The sequence below is a fragment of the Leuresthes tenuis genome, unplaced genomic scaffold (assembly GCF_036924035.1).
Source record: "Leuresthes tenuis unplaced genomic scaffold, fLeuTen1.0.hap1 SCAF_14, whole genome shotgun sequence".
NCBI classification, from domain to species: Eukaryota; Metazoa; Chordata; class Actinopteri; order Atheriniformes; family Atherinopsidae; genus Leuresthes; species Leuresthes tenuis.
In genome coordinates this window covers 33319128-33338628 of record NW_027325368.1, presented here as the reverse complement: position 1 = coordinate 33338628, position 19501 = coordinate 33319128, and the positions used below count along the sequence as shown (strand labels likewise).

The window sequence follows — 19501 nt, the reverse complement described above, 5'->3', positions numbered from 1 at the left end:
TGTCAGTTTGTAAGTCTAATTTTGCTCTCTGTGGCTAAGGTATGGGACTCGTCTCCTCATATTCAGTGCAAACCTTCTGTAAGTCATGCAATCACGAATTTGCTGAAGCAAAAATAGTTTGCTAAATTATTTATTTAGTATTATTTATCATTTAACTTATTTTTAAGGTAGTGTTCATAGATGATGGACTCCATTCTGCACTCAGCTTTTTAAAGAGTTTGTTTAGTTGTATTCAGTTGCTTAAGGTGTCCCAGATTTTTTATTTTACCAATGTTTGTTTTTAAAGTCCACTGTGTAAAACTTAGGATGCCTTCAAGACAAAAGTTAAGCATCCCTATGTAAGAACCAATTATATCCACGTGGCTTTGGTGAAAAGTCTGTTTGTCTTTTCATATCAGTCGTGTAACTGTTAAAACTTTAAAACTTTAAAAAGTATAAACTAATTCTACACATTCAAATTTCAGAGCAACATACAAGTCAGCATAAGGCTTTTAACACAAGTATTCATGTGTGTATACACAGTTCTCATAGTCAATCATTTTTTTGAGCAAGAAGAACTCTTGTGAATAGATGTAAGGCCCAAAAGAGTGCTTGATAGACATTTTATTAGAACTATATTATCAACCCTACTCTGTGCTGTAGCTTCAAACAGGGAAAGTGTTTGGGGTGTTTAACTGAATACTCTTAACTTTTCAGTAAAAAGTGAATTTTATGTTATTGATTTATGTTTAACTTGTTTTGGGGTTTGTTTGTTGGTTTTTTTGGAGGGGGGGGGTCAATTTATTGTCTTTTGCTACAATTGTAAAATTGCTGAAGACTTCCGTAAACATGTTGATCCCTTTCAACTCTGCCCATTTGATATTGGTTATGTGAATTGTGCTGTAATAATGTATTATCAGGTTTACTAAAGTGGGGAATCAATAAACAAATGTAAGAGCTGTTTTGTGTTACTTTAATTGTTCACAATAGTAAGTCATTTTACAAGAAGTGTACATGGCTGATGTGTTTCCCAATTTCCCAAGGTAATTATAATTGCGCCCAGTAGAGGGCGTACAATTTCAATGATGTGGTGTTATGTGCCCTCCAGAGTTGTTTGACCATCTATGGTTTGATTCAGCTTCTCCTCTGCTCCGAATACAAATATGTGAGGAGATTAGTGTAAATGTACCAATTAATGTACTGAAACCGTAATCAAACAACCTCTTCTCTAAGTAAGGCACAAAATAAATGAGATTAAATAATGTAGTGAATTTAATAAATGTCAGGTAGAGACTTTCCCATTACACATTGATACAGGGTTTCTCAGTAAATATACATTCATGGAACTTTGGCCACTGAGGAACTAAGCAGCAGCCACCAATATGAAAATTACAATGATTACAGAACACATAAGCGACAAGACACGTAATGTTCATTTTCGGGGGGGGGGGTGTAAGACTATATATATCTTTAAGTAAATAAAATATATTTCTCATAACTAAGTGCTTGTAAACAAGTAAGGCATTACATTATATAGTGGATGACAACACTTGGTGACACCCAGGTCTTGGTTGCACCCTTGTTGAGATTGTCCAGCACATACACATACAATATAAATGCTATCCTTTACCAATTCATTGGATAACAGTTTGCTACATGGCTTCTGCAAAATTAGGGCAAAAAGTCAGCCTGTTTGCTTCAAAACACTGCAAGATTTCCATTATCAAAAGAGGCTGTGGTCCATATGCGTTTAATTTTCAGGTTGACTTGCAGCTTTTATTATCAAGGCCTGTTCAGTTCTGCACCGCGCAGGGCAAAAGTCTGCTTTGTTTCTCAAGCAGGGGGAGTATGTGCAGTAGCCTCGCCTTTAGTCTCTTATAAGGATTTTCAGTAACCGAAAATAGATGTTTTTAAGAGGGTATGCTCCTGAAACCCGGCTGCACATTTAGAGCTGTTACAACATCAGTTAAAAAGCACCATTACTGATCATTAGTATGCTTGGACCTGGTTTGGCAAAAGCTGACATCCGCTGCTAACATGATTCATCACCTTCTGCTTCAGCTGGGCCACTTGCTCCCTAAGGACACTGGCTGTTGAGGCCAGCTCGGTATTTTGCGTTTTCAGGGTCTTGACCTTGTCCTCCAGCCGGGAGATTCTCTCAAGTTTTCTCTTGCGACATTTGGAAGCCGCTATCCTGTTCCGCAACTTTTTCCTCTCTGCCTTGATGCGCTCCTGGTTGTCCATATCAATGGGAGACAAAGGAGGGCTGTCACCGAAACTCTGCATGTCTGGGACCGTCTGAGGCTCGTCTTTAACCAGACCGGCAGACTGGAGTCGTGACAGAGCAGCCGCAGCTGCAGCCTGTTGTTGTGCGCTGGTTAGATGAGACGGAGGAGGCGGAAAGGGAAGTGTGTCCGTGGAGTAATTAATGGTGGTGGCTCCCAGTGGACTTGCCGCATAGCCGTTCAAAGTTGTGTATACGGGCAGGTCTGATGTCTGAAGCACAGTGGACCCAGCTGCGTTGGGCGATCCAAGTATTTCCAGTCTATCTGTGGAGACGCACCCAGCTTCGTTCAGCTGGTTCTGCTTGTGTAGATCCTCCAGTGCCTTAACGAAGCCTTCCGCGAACTCCTGTTCATCACTAGCTGATTTCGGATAGAGGAACTGGGAAGTCGGGTTGGTGGTGGTGACTAGACCATTGGACTGAATAATCAGGCGCTCAAGGTCCGGAGACGTTAGTTTAAGGAGTCCCAAGTCTGGCGAGTTTAAAAGTCCGTCTGTGTCCCGAAGCGAGTTTGATTTCAGCTCGGAGTTCTGATCGTTCAGGTTCAAATTGACCTCCTTCTTCATCATCGTGCTGTGGGAAACGATGCTGGAGACCCTCGGAGTGTTCACCACGGTGGCCGGATAAAGGCTTGTTTCCATTCTACACCCTCATATGAGGGAGTGTTCAGCGTTACGCATTAACGAATGTTTAACAGTCCCATCCAAACATGAGGAAATCAGCTAATGATTTTGATGTGATACTGTTTGTTAATCCTCTTCTTGTGTAGGATAACAATCGTCGCTCTATGAGACAGCCACTTGAGCTGTTGGTCCTGAGGGTCTCTGGTGTGGCTCGCAGGCATACGATATTTTCTTTTCCATATGGCACGACTGCTCTGCGCAGCGCCAGACCTCTCTCGCTTTCTAGCCCTAAAAATTCCATTATGTCACTCCTTAGCGCGGAGATTGGCCCAAAATGACGTTGGTTTCCGGTTTAATTTGAATAAGGGGCAGAGCCGGTCTTTATTGCCATGGAGACTTTAAGTAAACTACAAACAGTGCAATGCATTGTGGTTTGATGTCATTGCGTAAAAAAACACAGGGTCGCCAAAAGAGAGCTGGGCGGGGAAGGTAAAGGAAGGAGAAGGCCAAGGAAAAGAAAGAACAGAGGAACAAGGTTTAAAAAGATTTTCTTCAGCCTAAGTTAAGTCAGATTCTAATAGATTTTAAAATAAATATAAGGAGCAGGACCAAATAGAACTGTCATCTTATTGGTTTTAATGGTTTATGTTGAAATTAATTTTAGTGTTGTACATCAAACTTTGGCTGTATCTTGAACACCTCCTCTTTTAAATCCAGATGAATAAAGCCACTAGAATGAAGTGTTTTCACATCTCAAAGTGAGTACAAACCATAAAGAGGAAAGAAACATTGACAGCAGACTGGGAAAAAACTTTAATTGGAGGTGTAATGCACTGCCAACTTGGTTTTAATGGCTTGTCGTGGATGGATGAGCTGCCCAGAACCCTATATACATATGTGTGTATATGTGTGTGTGATTGTTCCACGAGAAAGTGCAGTTATTTTAGTTAGAAGGCAATCCATTGTGATGGTCACACACAAAGCTGTTATATCTTGACAATATAGATTTAAAGCTATTCACATTAATCTATATGATCGTCAAACCAAGGACATTCATACATTTGCTTGAATAGAATAGAATAGTTTAAAGTTTAAAAAAAAAGACAGTGTATAGATGAAGTCTATCACTGAATCTGGCCCTGTGGTGGACACTACAGGAGAATATTGTTATTCTACCCATACACAATGAAGACGTCAGCAGACTGTCTGCATCAGCACCACATGGAAGTGAGAGCATCATAGGTTTCCATGGCAACACTGACATAGTGAATGACGCAGGAGCGATAGAGAGGAAAAGGTGAATGGATTGAGGGAGAAGAAGGAGGGGCCCTAAAACCCTGCAGTGCAGGTTGAATAGGTGGTAAGTGGAGTTGTTGTGAACGTGTGGTTTAGGAGTGCTAAATTATGTTGATTCTGTAATCTTTGCACTATTAGCATGAATGGTTTTAGGCAACCACCTCAGCAAAGATCTACAGCACATCCAGAGTACAGTTGCTTATGTTTTTTCTCAGTGCCAGTTACATGGGGAGCAGTGTCCAGAATGTGTGAGTCACTTCTCAGCCCAAGGGTGTGGACCACAAAGTGTGCTGAGAATGAAAAGAAAAGCTGTTCTTGTTGGGCGATATTAGATTAGCTGTAACTTGTAGAACAAATGTAGAATCAGATTCCTCCTCTGAACTCAGGTAATGATGTGTGTCAGAGGTTGTGTAAGTCGCAGCTTCTCTCTACCCTAACCAGAGAATTTTGGTTCTATTCTTTGACTTTCTTATGGGAGAAATGTTTAACAATACCCTTAGTTATAGTCATGCCCTTACAGTAGACACATTCACACGTGGGAGCTGCCCTGTAAACCCACTGAATAGCTCTTTAGGGACAGATGGTTGAGTGTTAAATGTTTTAATTATTACTTTGAATTGTTTCATATTAAGTTATTGAGAGACTGCCCACCCACAGCACTTCTCTGTCTTCCTCAGTGTTTTACAAATGCTCTGTTTTCATTTTCAGTACAGTTGCTGGACTGAATAACTTCTTATTAATTTGAAATCTTTATTATTGAAATAATTGATTAATTGAAAATGTTTTTATTTTTGCTCGTTTTAAAAGCAAGATCTATCTCTATGTACAAAGGCTCAGAATTTACTTCAAGTCTTTTCTGTTATTTTCATTTATTTGTAACCAAACAGAATGAACCACTGCAAGTGCCCAATCAGCAGATGGCAGTATGCTCCCTCCATTTTTAGTGTGTTATTTTCTTTAAACTTTGAACCCAAAGAAGACAGCAGCAGACAAGCCTGGGATTCTTGTTTGGGACATATGATCTGCTTATTATTAATCTACAATAATCCCAGTAGAACAAAGCAGGAAGATGGCCAGTAAGAGGAAGATAGTAGTGACAGGTGAGATATTTTAATTGTCAGAAGACTGTAGACAGACACACAACTGTCTAAAACTTTTTAATTGTAGCTGCTAAAGTGCTGAAGCTAAAATGATTTAAGTGTTGGGGTGACAACATAAGCATGTAATAACACTTCTCTAAAGTAATAAGCTGCGGAGAGTTATTCCACTCTTAGGAGAGCATGGTTTTGTCTTGTGTCGTAATTAAGGAAACTGAGAAATATCTTGCAGCGTTTCTTCTGTGTGTCACATGCTACCATTGTTAATGTTGAACTTTAAACTTTGTCTGAAAACGCTCTCTTTACTCTCACTTGCCTTGCGTACCTATTTGCGGTTTACGTTGCTATACTGTGCATTGTTGTTGCAGTTGACAGTTCTGGTATGATTATGTTTTTTGCAGGCTTTGAGCCCTTTGGTGAGCATACTGTAAACTCCAGCTGGGTGGCTGTGCAGGTAATTAGTAATCAGGTTCATATTAGTTTGATATTTGTTACAAATTACAGTCATATGAAAAGAAAATACCAGGTATTAAAATGAGCTAAATACAACTTTAGATTAACAATGACACATGATATGTTACACTGTTTCATTACTTATGTAGCATGAACTAAGCCGAGTTGCAGAGGCATTTTGGGAAATACCAAGTAGACCCCACAATGGAACCTTTAGCAGCATCAACTTGAAGTAATTGTTTTCACTATCTGTCAGCCTCTCATATCTTTGAGGAGGAATTCTGTCTCACTTGTCTTTAAAATGTTGCTTTAGGTTGCTAAGATTTTTAAAAATGCATTTTGCACAGCTCTCTTAAGGTCCCCACTAAAGCATGTCAATCAGGTTGAGGTCTGGACTTTATTTGGGTCATTACAACATTTGATACTTTCTTTTTGAAGCACTCTGTAAAAGATGTGCTGATTTACTTGGGATTATTGTCCTGTTTGCATGGCCAAATTTTAACTCAAGCTTTAACAGCCAGATAGATTGCCTCAAATTAGATCTATAATACTTTTGTATACAAAGGAGTTCAGGATAGACTCAGTGACTACAAGGTGCCAAGGTCCTGTGGCTGCAAAACAAGTCGGAATCATCATGCCTCCAGCATCTTACCTGACAGTTGGTATGAGATGCTTGAACTGGTGTGCTCTGTTTGTTTTTGCCTAACTGGGTTCTGTGCTTTATGGTCAAATATTTTCACTTTGGTCTTGTCTATCCTAAGAATATTGTTCCAGAAGTCTGGATACTTGTTGAGATTCAGCTTTGCAAACCTAAGTCACACTGCCATGCTGTTCTAAGAGAAAATAGACTTTCTCAGTGGCAACTGCCTTTGCTAACTTTACTTACTAATTTTATGGTCATGAGCTCTAACATTTAACATCTTAACTAAGGCCTGTAGAGTCTACAATGTTTTTGGTGTTGTTTATGGTTCGCAGGGGGGCGGAATATATTCCAGCTACCACCAGCTGAGAGGCAGGATACTCCTTGGACAGATCATCGGTCCAGAGACAAATAAAACACATTCACACACAGTGCGGTTACAGGAGTGCCATCGGATCAGATTAATGGCTAAATTACAATAAGATTGAGTTATCCAGTTCATGTAGACACCTTAATCTGACAAAAAAACGGATCGGATCGGGTTACTCGCGATCAAATTAAGACCCAGAGAAAAGGATTCGAGCGTTCTGCGTATGCTCGAGATTTTTTCCTGCAATCGTCACCCGGAAGTCAGAGGAGACGAAATTACTGTTGTTGTCGCCGCCGTCAGAAAGAAATAAACAACGCGATGGATACAATGCGCCGTTGTGCATCGCGTTTTTGCCATAACCAGCTCATCATAAACGAAATGTAGAGGGACGTAGCTTCATCTTGCACTTCGTTCGCCATCTTTCTCAAATGCCTTAGTTTTGTTGTTGTTGTTGGTGGTGAAGATGTCAACAGGAAGTGGCTCTATTAGCGATAGCTGAAATGGGGGCAGCGCCACCTATCGTACCGGGGTATGACATGGTTTGTGCCAGTGATTCCATTCAATCACCTCCATATATCCAAGGATAATTACCCTTGCGCAGATAAGGAGCAGAACCCAACTACAGCTATAATACATCATGTAGACCCACTGACTCACTCCTCCAGTCAATTTAGAATTCACCATTTTTGGACTGTGGAAGGAAGTCGGAGTACCCAGAGAGAACCAGTACATGCATGGAGAGAACATGCAAACTCCACTCAGAAAGGCCCAAGCCGAGATTTGAACCAGGGATCTTTTTGCTGTGACTCCACCACACCGCCATGCAGGCCATGAATGTTTCCACTTTTGAATAATCTTTCTCACTGGAGAATGATAGAGTCAGAATGGTATGGAAATGGACTTAATACCCCTCAAAGATTATTGGGCAGCAACAATTGCTTAGCTAAGATTATTGTGGATGTCTTTCCACCTTTGCATCGTGTTAACACTTGCAGAATGCTCTAGACCAGGAAATTGCCAAATCTTGTGCTTCTTTAAAAGTGGTCACACTTGCTGTTGATCAACAAATGTAACTGGCTGCTCTTAATTCCTATAAAAGCAGCATAGACCGACTTAATTTTATACACATTGCTTCGGCATTTTAGCAAATGTTTTGGTAAATGAATAATAGATTATGTGTTGATGCTCACCCAAAGCTGTATTTACTTGATTTAAGATTTAGTAAGAATCTGATTACTTTAAAAAAAAAAAATTATTTAAAAAATACCTTTGAATTTGAAGAGGGTGTAATTTCTGTAACAAGAAACTTAGATATAAAAGTATATATTTTCTAATCTTCATTCTAAATTAATTTATGCAGCATACACACAAAATTGTGTTTTATCACTTTTTCAGGATTATGGCAAATTTTCTCTCTCTAAAACAGCAATTAAGCAATTAATGTTAATGTTAATGTTTGTATGCTCACAGGAACTGGGGCGATTAGGACTGGGGGAAGAAGTACATCTTTACGTGTGTGAGGTGCCTGTTGAATACCAGGCTGTTCAGGAACTTTTACCATCTCTATGGAAAGAGCACCAGCCGCAGGTAGTTAAGAACATGATTATACTCCAAGTATACTTCTGAAAAGATGTTGCTAAAGTCCCTGACTTAATAATGATATGAAAAACAAAACAAACAACCTCCAGCTGACCTTTGCTTCTTCCATATTCTTTGTCTTGTGAACAGCTAGTTGTCCATGTTGGTGTTTCTGGGTTAGCCACCACTGTCACTCTGGAGCAGTGTGGCCATAATAAGGGCTATAAACGTCTGGACAACTGCAGCTTCTGCCCAGCCTCTCATAGCTGCATGGAGAATGGCCCAGACTGTATAAAATCAGTCCTAGACATGAATACAGTCTGCAAAAGGGTCAATGACTCCAACATTGGAGTCACTGTGTCTGTGTCAAAGGATGCTGGAAGGCAAGTGATGGTGTTTACACACGTATGAATACTCGTGCGTTCACACAAATTCACAGCCAAAAATTTCCCTTTCATTAGAGTAAAAGAAAAGTTGTGTACAAGAATAAAAATGGGTTTAGTGCTTTATTCAGCTTTTGGAGAACCCAGAACTGAGTGACCAAACGAGAATTCAACCATAATTTTTTTTTATTTTGTGTCCTCTGTGACAGTAAAATATCTGTTTGTGAAAAAAAGCTTTTTTAAGACTTAAGCTTAAATTTGTGTTTGAACCTGTATTTACACCTTTTCTGTATATTGAAATACAAAAAGGGAATGCAGTTGATGAAATATTTATGGAGTCTTTGAAAATCATTAGTAACATTTTAGTTATCAAAAGATATTTATGTCTTATTCAGTAAAATATTTTCTTATGATACAACAATTTTAATACACAATCTGCAGACTACTGACATTGAGTGTAATGTTTGCAATCTGCCTAGGTGGTATGCAGCCTTTGTCAGATGTATTTCCCTCTTGTTCCTGTGCATTGAATGACACTTTGTTGAAATATCTGATAATACCATTTTACATTATCTAACAGCCATGCTTTGGCCCTTCATAGGTATCTTTGTGATTATACCTACTACACATCTTTATACCTGGGGCAGGGCCACGCTGCCTTTGTCCATGTGCCTCCATTAGGAAAACCCTATAGCAGCCAGGACCTGGGTAGAGGCCTTCAAGCTGTTGTCCAGGAAATGCTGAAGCTGCTGGAGGGTAATTATATGGTGGAGGAGCGCAAAAACAAGCACTGCAAGCATACACATTAACAGAACTGTGAATGACTGACTTAAAACATACAAAAACACATAGACCTGACCAAAATTTAGCCACTATCATGTTGTAATGGTTTATCTGATGCAAATAACTGCTAATGGATTTGGTTGTGTGGAGAAACTCTTTCAATCTACGGTGGAGACCAAGATGAATTATATTCAATTCAGTAAAAATCATTTTTATTTATTTAGTGCTAAATCATAACTAGTGTCATCTTAAAGCATTTTAAAGAAATAATCCAATTGAATCAGATTAAATACAATCCAAATTAGTCCAACTCATGTCATGCTAATAAAAAAAAAAAAGTTGTCTCGCTAAAGAAACCAAGCAATCACATCGAATCCTCTCTTGGATTCAGTACCCCATAACATATTCAATCCTGCATACACAGAGTGACAGTGGAGAGGAAAAACTCCCTTTAACAGAAAGAAACCTCCAGCAGAACCAGACTCAGGATGGCCATCTGTCTCAAATGGTTGGGGGGTTTAGGAGACAAGAAAACGGGGTAAACAAGCACCATAACACCAGGCCAGGGAGTTAATGGCAAAAGTAGCATACTGTCTACATGGAAAGTAAAAAGATCAGATTGAGGAAAGGTGTTTTATACATCATGGGAGGTCCCCATGCAGTCTTGGCCCATAACAGCATAGTCATCCCCAACTACAAGCTTTTAAGCCTCATCTTGAAGGTAGAGAAGGTGTCTGCTTCCCAAGTCTAAACTGGCAACTGGTTCCATAAGAGAGGAGCCTGATTACTGAAGGCTCTGCCTCCCATGCTACATTTAAAAACTCTAGGAACCACAAGTAAACCTGCTGTCTGATAACAAAGAGCTCTGTAGGAAAAATACCAAATTATGCGATCTTTATGATATGATGGAGCTTGGTAATTAGAAGCTTTATATATGAGCAGAAGAATTTTAAATTCTATTCTGGATTTAACAGAAAGCCAATGAAGGAGGAGAAGCAGGAGAAATATGATATCTCCTGCTAGTTCTTTTCAGAACTCATGCTCCAGCATTTTGGATCACCTGCTGTTTTTTCAGAGAAGTTTTGGAACAGTCTAAAAATAAGGACATACAGTAGTCCAATCTTAAAGTAACAATTGCATGCACTAGTTTTTCTATATCACTCTGACACAGGATGTTCCAAATTTTTTGCAGTTTTACGAAAGTGAAAGAAAGGCCCTTAGCCTGACTAGAAGGAACACACTATTGACACCTACACTCTCACTAGGTTCGGTGAGTTGGACCCCTACGTTATTGCTTCACACAGCAAACGTCTGGCAGTGTATGAAACATAAAAAATGCAAACAATTAGAGCTCTTTCATAAAAAAAATAAAATAAAATTATGAAGTTCAAATAAAAGTGTCCATTCTTCCATTCTTCAGGAGTTAAGAGTTCAGTCCGTTCTGTGGTGTGTATGTAAAGATCTGTTCATATGACTACTACCATATGAAGAGATTTTTGTGTTATTTTCTTATCTGTGTCAGAGTGAAGTGAGATGATGCCTGGGGTTCTCCGAAGTGGATACCACAGCTGGCCACACTATGCTCCGTTCCGTCCGAGTTGCTTCCCGGCTCGCCACCAAACCTCCATGGGTTCGAATCCGAATCAGATCCTAATCCGGCAATTAAAAAAACAATCTACTCATAGAGTGAAGAAAACATAACCATCACTCTCTATTCAATCACATGGCATCCTTCTACTTTCACCTTTCACTCTAAATATCTTCCATATCTATACTCAGATACAGGATATACAGCATTTAAGTCATGGTAAATTAGTCTGTATATATTTACAGTACAGTATTTTTACCACGATGATTATTCATCATGAACTATATTTTAACATAAATGCAGTTATTTATATTTTTGAACAGCTCTTTTAATCACTATTTATCTTTTTAACTGTAGCATATTTCTCTTTTTAACTCTTTCTATCCATAAATGTACAGTATCAAATTACTCTTTTTAACCAAGATGAACATACAAAGAACTACAGTGCACTACAGCACATTATGCATATCTCAACCATCTCATAAAACAACAATAATCCAACCTGATATCATATCAAGACAAATATGCATCATATGCCACCTCTATTTCTCTCATCTAACTACGGTAGCAACATGTTAGCTGACCCATCTACAGTTAGCACTCACGTTACATATTACAGGTAATACCTGAGTGCTATAGATATATACACGTGTATATATCTTTGGTACCTGAGCTAGTGTAGCGGTAACACCACTCGTGATCAGCGTTAGCCTCACGCTAACATAGCTAGTGATCTTTTTAAAGTCAGTTTACACTGTTCACAATGATACCAAACAGTACAACGGTGAGTTTAAACAGGAGGAAACATTCCTATAGCTCCGATTTATTTAAGAAAAGTATCTCAATGAAAGGCATTTTCACACAACAAGTCAAGCGCTTAAGTTTGGTCTTGGTCTTCAGTAGGGACACTTATTAGAAAAACTTTTGAATATTATAGGAATAGCCAAGATTTAGGCTTTATGGAACCAACTTTATTTTTTTATCATTCCAAAATAAAGAGAAAAAAACATCTCCTGATAAAAAAAAAATGCTAATGTAAAATGAAACTAGACTCCTAGCCTACATTACATTCACACCATAACACCTTAATAACACTTTTCCATAGTAGAATGAGTGTTTAGCCAGCCGAGAAGGCTAGCATAGTGTGGGTAGTTAGCTACTACTTACTCTCTGTTCTCAGCTGGTTCGCAACTTGAACAAGTTGAACCAGCACCAGCACTGGCCCCGAACCAGCCTTGGAACTGATTTGGTGGAAAAGGGGTATTAGTGGTGAAATATCTTTCTCTTTTCTTTTTCGGTGACATTTTCTATTTACAAAGCAGAAACACGGGCAACAATGTTGAGACCAAACTAAATATTAATGTGAGGATTTACTTTAATGATTTTATGGTGTCAAGCCTGTCTACACCAGCCAATCTGATATTTTACCGTCAATCCAGCATTTTACAACAACTCTGCCACACTCTGCTAATGGCAGCATATCCAACCTTGTTGTCATGCATAAAGTTACCAATGGATCGAGAAAGTTACCAATGATCTCCTGTTAGCCTCTGATAGCGGACTTGTTTCTGTGCTTGTCCTGTTGGATCTCAGTGCTGCATTTGATACGATCGATCACAGCATTCTGTTACAGAGACTTGAACATGTTATTGGGATTAAAGGAACTGCATTAGGCTGGTTTAAGTCATATTTATCTGATAGATTCCAGTTTGTTCTTGTAAATGAAGAATTTTCCTCACACATTGGAGTAAGTCATGGAGTTCCTCAGGGTTCTGTGCTTGGACCAATTCTTTTTACTTTATACATGCTTCCATTAGGTAACATTATCAGACAGCATGGCATAAATTTCCATTGCTATGCTGATGATACTCAGCTGTACTTATCTATGAAACCAGATGAAACCTACAGGTTGGTCAGACTACAAGCCTGTCTTAAAGACATAAAGACCTGGATGACTCAGAACTGTCTGCTTTTAAATTCAGACAAAACTGAAGTTGTTCTCTTTGGACCTGAGCGCTTCAGGGAGAAATTGTCTAGTTATATAGTTACTCTAGATGATATTTCCTTGGCTTCTAGTTCTACAGTGAGGAACCTTGGAGTTATTTTTGACCAGAATTTATCATTTGACGCACATATAAAACTGGTTTCTAGGACTGCCTTCTTTCACCTTCGTAATATTGCTAAAATCAGGAACATCCTGTCTCAGGGTGATGCAGAGAAACTAGTTCATGCATTTGTTACTTCAAGATTGGACTACTGTAATTCCTTATTATTGGGCTGTCCCACATATTCTCTGAAAAGCCTCCAGCTGATCCAAAATGCTGCAGCCAGAGTTCTGATGAGAACTAACAGGAGAGATCATGCTTCTCCAGTTTTAGCTTCTCTTCATTGGCTCCCTGTTAAATTCAGAATAGAATTTAAGATTATTCTCCTCACATATAAAGCTCTTAATGACCGAGCTCCATCATATCTTAAAGATCTCATTGTAAGATATTTTCCTAACAGAGCACTTCGCTCCCAAACTGCAGTTGAAATGGGTACAGCGCCACCTATCGTACTGGGGTATTGCATGCTTTGTGCCAGTGATTCGATTAATTCACCACCATATATCCAAGGACAATTACCCTTGCTCAGATAAGGAGCATAACCCAACTATAGCTATAATCGAGTTAATCTCATCATGCAGACCCACTGAGTGTTGTAAATTCACCCGTTCCCAGCCTCAACTGGTTTAGTGGTTGTATAGACCACCTCCGCAAACATCTTCTCTGTTGCCTGCGCTTCAACATTTGCACTATAAGCATTTGTTCTTCAATATTGATGAGTTCCAACTGCAAATAAATCTGCTCTACTTCGGTTGCCATTGTTTACTGTTGTTAACTGTGACCGGAAGAAAAAGCAAGGATTCGGCTATAACCCCTGAAACCACACAGCCACACACCCCTAGCGGCATGGTGAATTGCAGAGTAATGCATTCCCTTGACGCAGAACTTCGAATGCTTAATGACGGTGTCACGTCCTATGCCGTCCACGTGATGCAGAAGCATAAACTAGGCTTTCAATTCAATTCAATTCAATTTTATTTATATAGCGCCAGATTACAACAATTGTCATCTCAAGGCACTTAAGTAATATAGTCCAATTCAAGCCAATTGGAATTCAATTCATTGTAATCATAATCCAATTAATTCATATAGAGCCAATTCAAAATTTAATATCCTAGCTAAGGAAACCAACAGATTGCACCGAAATGTGTCTTCAGTCCAATCTCCCGTCCTGAGCGTGCCTGTGGCGACTGTGGAAAGGAACGACTCCCTTTTAACAGGAAGAAACCTCTGGCAGAACCAGACTCAGGAAGGGTGGCCATCCGCCTTGACCAGCTGGGGTTTGAGAAGACAGAAAAGAGGGAAAAGAGGGGGGAAAAACACCATAAAGCCATTCAAAGGACACCTGTTGGAACAGGGAAACACAAGTTAATAACCACAATAATGTCACATGGACATAATATCATTTGAGAAATTAAACAGGGGGAAAAAGAGAGCAAAGTGAGGAAAGGTGTGACAGATGAGGTCCCCCAGCATTCTAAGCCTATAGCAGCTTAACTATGGGATGTTTCAGGATTACCTGAGCCATCCCTAACTATAAGCTTTATCAAAAAGGAAAGTTTTAAGCCTAATCTTAAAAGTGGAAAGGGTGTCTACTTCCCGGACATTTACTGGCAGCTTATTCCACAAGAGAGGGGCCTGATAACTGAAGGCTCTGCCTCCCATTCTACTTTTAGAAACTCTGGGAACAACAAGTAAACCTGCAGTTTGGGAGCGAAGTGCTCTGTTAGGAAAATATCTTACAATGATAATGCTATGATGCACTCTGAATCCTGACTGAAACTCTTCACAGATTAAATGATCACAAAGTTGAACTGCAACTATTTTTCAAGAACTTTAGACAAAAAAGGGAGATTGGATATAGGTCGATAATTAGCCAACACTTTTGAATCAAGAGTAGGTTTTTTAAGTAAAGGTTTAATTACAGACTTTCACCAGTGCTGTTTATGTGCTATGGTGTGGTTAAAACCCTGACTGAAATTAGGCTAGGCTTCTAATTCTAAATTGCATAGGCTTAGAAGGGTTAGAAGCCTATGGCACATAGCCTATCAACAAAAGGAAAAGCATCCTTGAACAGTCTGGTTGGGATAGGGTCTAAAATACAAGACTATGGTTTAGATTGATCTATTGTTGTTAGCTCAGATAACTCAGCGGAACAGAAACAATCTAAACATAAATCAGCTTCTACAGACACTTCTGGGGCTGCTTCACTTTACACACCACTGACAATAGGTGGAAAGTTTCCATAAATGTTCTCTCTGATAGAAACATTTTTATTGGTGAAGAACCCATAAAGTCATCACTATTGAGATTTAAATCAACTTGGTGAGGGTCCTGAAAAGAAACCTGGGGTTGTTCTTCTATCAAAGATTAATAATAAGCTGTTCAAATTTAGTGAAGCACCATTTTGTCATCTGCTTCAAAGCACACAGCTGTGAATTAAGTAGAGAAGCCAGCCTCCTCCGACTGGTTTACTTCTTTTTGAGAGGGGCTACATTGTCCAATGTTGTTTGCATTGAATCTGTAGCGCTGTCAACAAGACAATCAACTTCTATGGGAGTAAAGTTTTGGTAGCTACCATCTACTGTATTAGCGCATGCCATTGAAGAAAATTCTAACACAATTGATTCTTTAAATTGGTTACAGTATTCTGTGATAGACATCTACTATAAAGAAATTTCTTTTGATTTACTGTTAAGTAAAATAATATACACTTTAAAGTTATTTGAAAAATTATCTGAAAGATAGAATTATGAGGAGATATTGTTAATTGTTTACTCTCTGTGCCATATAGTAGCACAAGATCAAAGGTGAGTAGGTCTGGGCAGGTACATTTTGACAAAAAGCTATTTTCAGCATCAACATGAATGTTAAAGATACCCACAACAAGAACTGTATCTTTACTCAGCACTAACTGAATTAAGGGTAAAAAAAATCTGTCATTTCAGATAGCATTACCTCTTGGCATGACTTTCTCACACTTTTTGTCAACTCTTTGAGGTGTGGTTTAAAAGAGATTCAAATATTAATGAAGTACACATCTGTTTTGATCATTGATACCCAAAGAACAGCATTGTATGTTCATTGTAGGTTGTGGGCAATTGCATTATAAGTTGGCATCAGTGAGAATTCGTTTTGTCTGCCACTGATCTTCCACTGAACAGCAGTATATCCAGACTAAAGCTGTGCTATGGATGGAAGGGGAGTTAGATGATTATAAATGTACAAACAAGGTAGAAGCTTTTGTTACAGGTTCTAAACATGTAAGTCTGTTCTCAACCTGTTTAAAAGTACTTTTATATTTGTAAGTATATGGTCATCACTTTGTGTTTCTTGTATGTGCACTGGAGAAATGTGTTGATCTTGAAATATGGAAACTTGAAAAAAATTAAAGATGTGTTTATCTCAGGAAATATTTCCCATTGTCACGGTTTATTTTCCATTTTACGTCTTGTCTCGTCATTTCCTGTTTTATTTTGAAAAAGCACTAATTTTGTCCTCTCGTTTCAGGTAACTTGCCTTTCCTCCCGTGTCAAGCGTCTGATTGTCTTCCCTGATTCCAAGTGTTTCCACCTGTTCCCCTTGGTCCCTCATGTGTTCAAATAGTCTGCGTTTCCCTTGTCTTGTGCCAGTATGTTGTCTCTGTTCGAGCGTCACTAGCAGCCTCCTTGTCTTGTTTACCACAGATCCCACGAGCCTGCAGCGAGCGACTCTCCTGCAGCGCACCTTGCCTTGTAATTTATTCCACAGCCATAGCCTTAGTTTATTTATTGTCACGGTAAGTTCCATAGCTTTGTTTGTCCTCCCTTTTCACGGAGTGATTTTTCGTTGTAACCATTCATAGTCGCCTCCGTTAAAGGAGAGGTTAAAGTTAAAGTTTCATAGAGCCTCTGTTCTGAAAGAGTGCGCCTTTGTTTTGTCCGCCTCACTTTGAGAGCGTGACTTTGTTTTGTTGAGAGTTCATAGCTTTTGGTTTCTTCGGTGTCTATAGCCCTTTTCGTTTGCGCTGCGGGAGATCGCCCTGCAGTGCCGTCATCCGTTGTCCTGTTTATTATAATAAAACCATCTCGAACCATAAGGCCCTGCATCTGCGTCCTGAATCCCTCTCTGGTACGAGACACCCATGCAATCAGTATGAAGCAGTTTGTATGTTTTTACTTGTTTGTCATATGTATGTAATGTAGCTTTGCAAATCAAAGCCAGTGTAGCACTGTCTATGATTAAAGCATTTCACAAAAGTTAAGTTTTATGTTCTTCTTTTTCTTACATCTTTGGTCACATGAAACATAGCTTGTACTGGTCATGAAATCACTGATTCAACATTCATGCATTTTAAAACAAGAAAATCTTAAAGGCTATTATCTTGTTTTTTTCTTTGCAAGAGGTTTTAATTTTATATTACTATATGTATAACATAGCTATGAAAAGTCCTTGTATGTTCAACTTGGCTCTTTATTTTAATATCAGGCTTAAAAGGCATTACATTTTTTATTTTACTGTAAATAAAAAAGTATTTTAGTTTAAAATTCATACTTAAGAGGCATTTCCATATTTTCCTGTAAGTAACATTTTGAAAGTAATTCTGAATATCTCTTATTGTTGGTATATATTACTTTAAGTAGCAGAAGTGTTTAAGTTAAAAGTCAGATTCAAGAGTTGTTCCCTAATTCAAACACACCATGTTCAAGACACATGTTTTGATGTATTTTCAGCCTAGGTCCTAGCGACCATACTGGACGAGTTAAGCCTAGTTTATGCTTCTGCATCACGTCTATGCGAAAGTGTATTTGCATGTGTTCATCCAGCTCCCTCAGTGGGTGAACCAATGTTGTAAATTCACCCTTTTCCAGCCTGGAACGGTTTAGTGGTCGTACAGACCACCAATGTCTTCTCTGTCACCTGTGCTTCAACATTTGCAATATAAGCATTTGTTCTTCTATATTGATGAGCTCCACCTTGTCTCCACCTCGGTTTCCGTTGTTTACTGTTGTTAACTATGACTGGAAGAAAAAGCAAGGACTTGGCTAGATCTCCTGAAACCACACAAACATACAGCCACACACCCCTAGCAGCATGGTGAATTGCAGCACTCGATTTGACTGTTATTATCAGTCTATTCAAAGGACGTTATCAGCACACATCAGTCCCATTTATATGGGCTAGTAGGGACCTACTAAACCTACTGGTAGATTCAGGAGACTGTTATCAACCATTTCTATCACTGGGCCATTATTTCAGTGAGCCAGTAGGGGGAGCACTAGCAGAGCGTGTTTTCTACCCCATTAAATCTCTCCTTGTACTCTCAATTTAGTATTTACCACTCCAAATTATAAGAAATATGATCATTTTTAAAAGAAACTACAATTCCCGTGCTGTGTATTGTATCTGATACAAATGAGCTCAATATTTGTAGTTCTTTCAAGTTTGCAAAGTAGGGTTTTGAGTAGGGTTTTAAAAACGTATATCTTCTAAATATATCAAATATCTAGTGCAACCGAATTAGTAATTACACTTTATCTATATGATTGATGTTCAAAAAAATGTTGGTTTATGTTAGATATTCTAACTGTTATTGTAGAAATGTGGTTTTTGGTTAGCAGCTTCTTCCGTTTTGCAAAGTAAGGTTGTGAAAACATACATCTACTAAATATATCAAATATCCAGTACAGCCGAACTAGTAATTACACTTCATCTAGATGATCAATACACAGAAAAATTAAATAAGTTTATTTCGGATACTTTTAGAGCCGCACCATGTAACATCAGGCCTTATCCCCCTACTGGATCAGTGAAATAATGGCCCACTGATACAAATGGTTGATAACAGCCTCCTGAGCCTACCAATAGATTTAGTAGGCACCTACTAGCCCACGTAAAGCGTAGTTTATGCTTCTCTGTCGGCGTGGACCCTTACACCGCAGCCTGACTCCAAAAAAGTCTAACTACGCGTCAGATTGACGCGGACCGCAAGGGCTATGATTGGTCCGCTCAGAACATAATTTGCAGTTGCTTTTTTCAGTCTTAATGGCTGTACACGCGAAGAAGTTCAGCAAATCGGCCCGTTGACATTCAAAAGTATCGAAAGTGCATTTGTTCATCCAGTTCCCTCAGTGGGCGAACCTGTTGTAAATTCACCCGTTCCCATGGGACTGATATGTGCTGATAATGTCCATTGAATAGCATGATAACAGTCAAATTGGTTGCAAAGGAATGCGTTCCCTCAACGCAGAACTTCGAATGCTCAATGACGGCGTCACGTTCTACGCTGTTGATGTGACGCAGAAGCATAAAATCACCTTTAGGCGTCGAGAATTGTAAAGGA

The 19501-nt window shown here is 39.0% G+C and overlaps 2 protein-coding genes across 3 annotated transcripts; one reads left to right on the top strand and one right to left on the bottom strand.

Annotated features, from left to right (window-relative positions):
- Positions 1-1228: 1228 nt before the first annotated feature.
- LOC140268388 (transcription factor JunD-like) lies at positions 1229-3167 on the bottom strand. Its single transcript, XM_072363216.1, has one exon. The coding sequence runs from the start codon at positions 2902-2904 to the stop codon at positions 1969-1971; it is 936 nt and encodes a 311-aa protein (XP_072219317.1). The 5' UTR covers positions 2905-3167; the 3' UTR covers positions 1229-1968.
- Positions 3168-5063: 1896 nt separating this feature from the next.
- On the top strand, positions 5064-10934 carry LOC140268878 (pyroglutamyl-peptidase 1-like). Of its 2 annotated transcripts, none has more exons than XM_072363873.1 (5): positions 5064-5282; positions 5681-5733; positions 8213-8332; positions 8471-8703; positions 9305-10934. In XM_072363873.1, the coding sequence occupies exons 1-5, from the start codon at positions 5252-5254 to the stop codon at positions 9510-9512; spliced, it is 645 nt and encodes a 214-aa protein (XP_072219974.1). In that variant the 5' UTR covers positions 5064-5251; the 3' UTR covers positions 9513-10934. The 2 variants fall into 2 exon arrangements, with proteins under 2 accessions (XP_072219974.1, XP_072219975.1); XM_072363874.1 differs by having other exon boundaries at positions 5242-5282; positions 8213-8329.
- The last annotated feature ends 8567 nt before the right edge of the window (positions 10935-19501 follow it).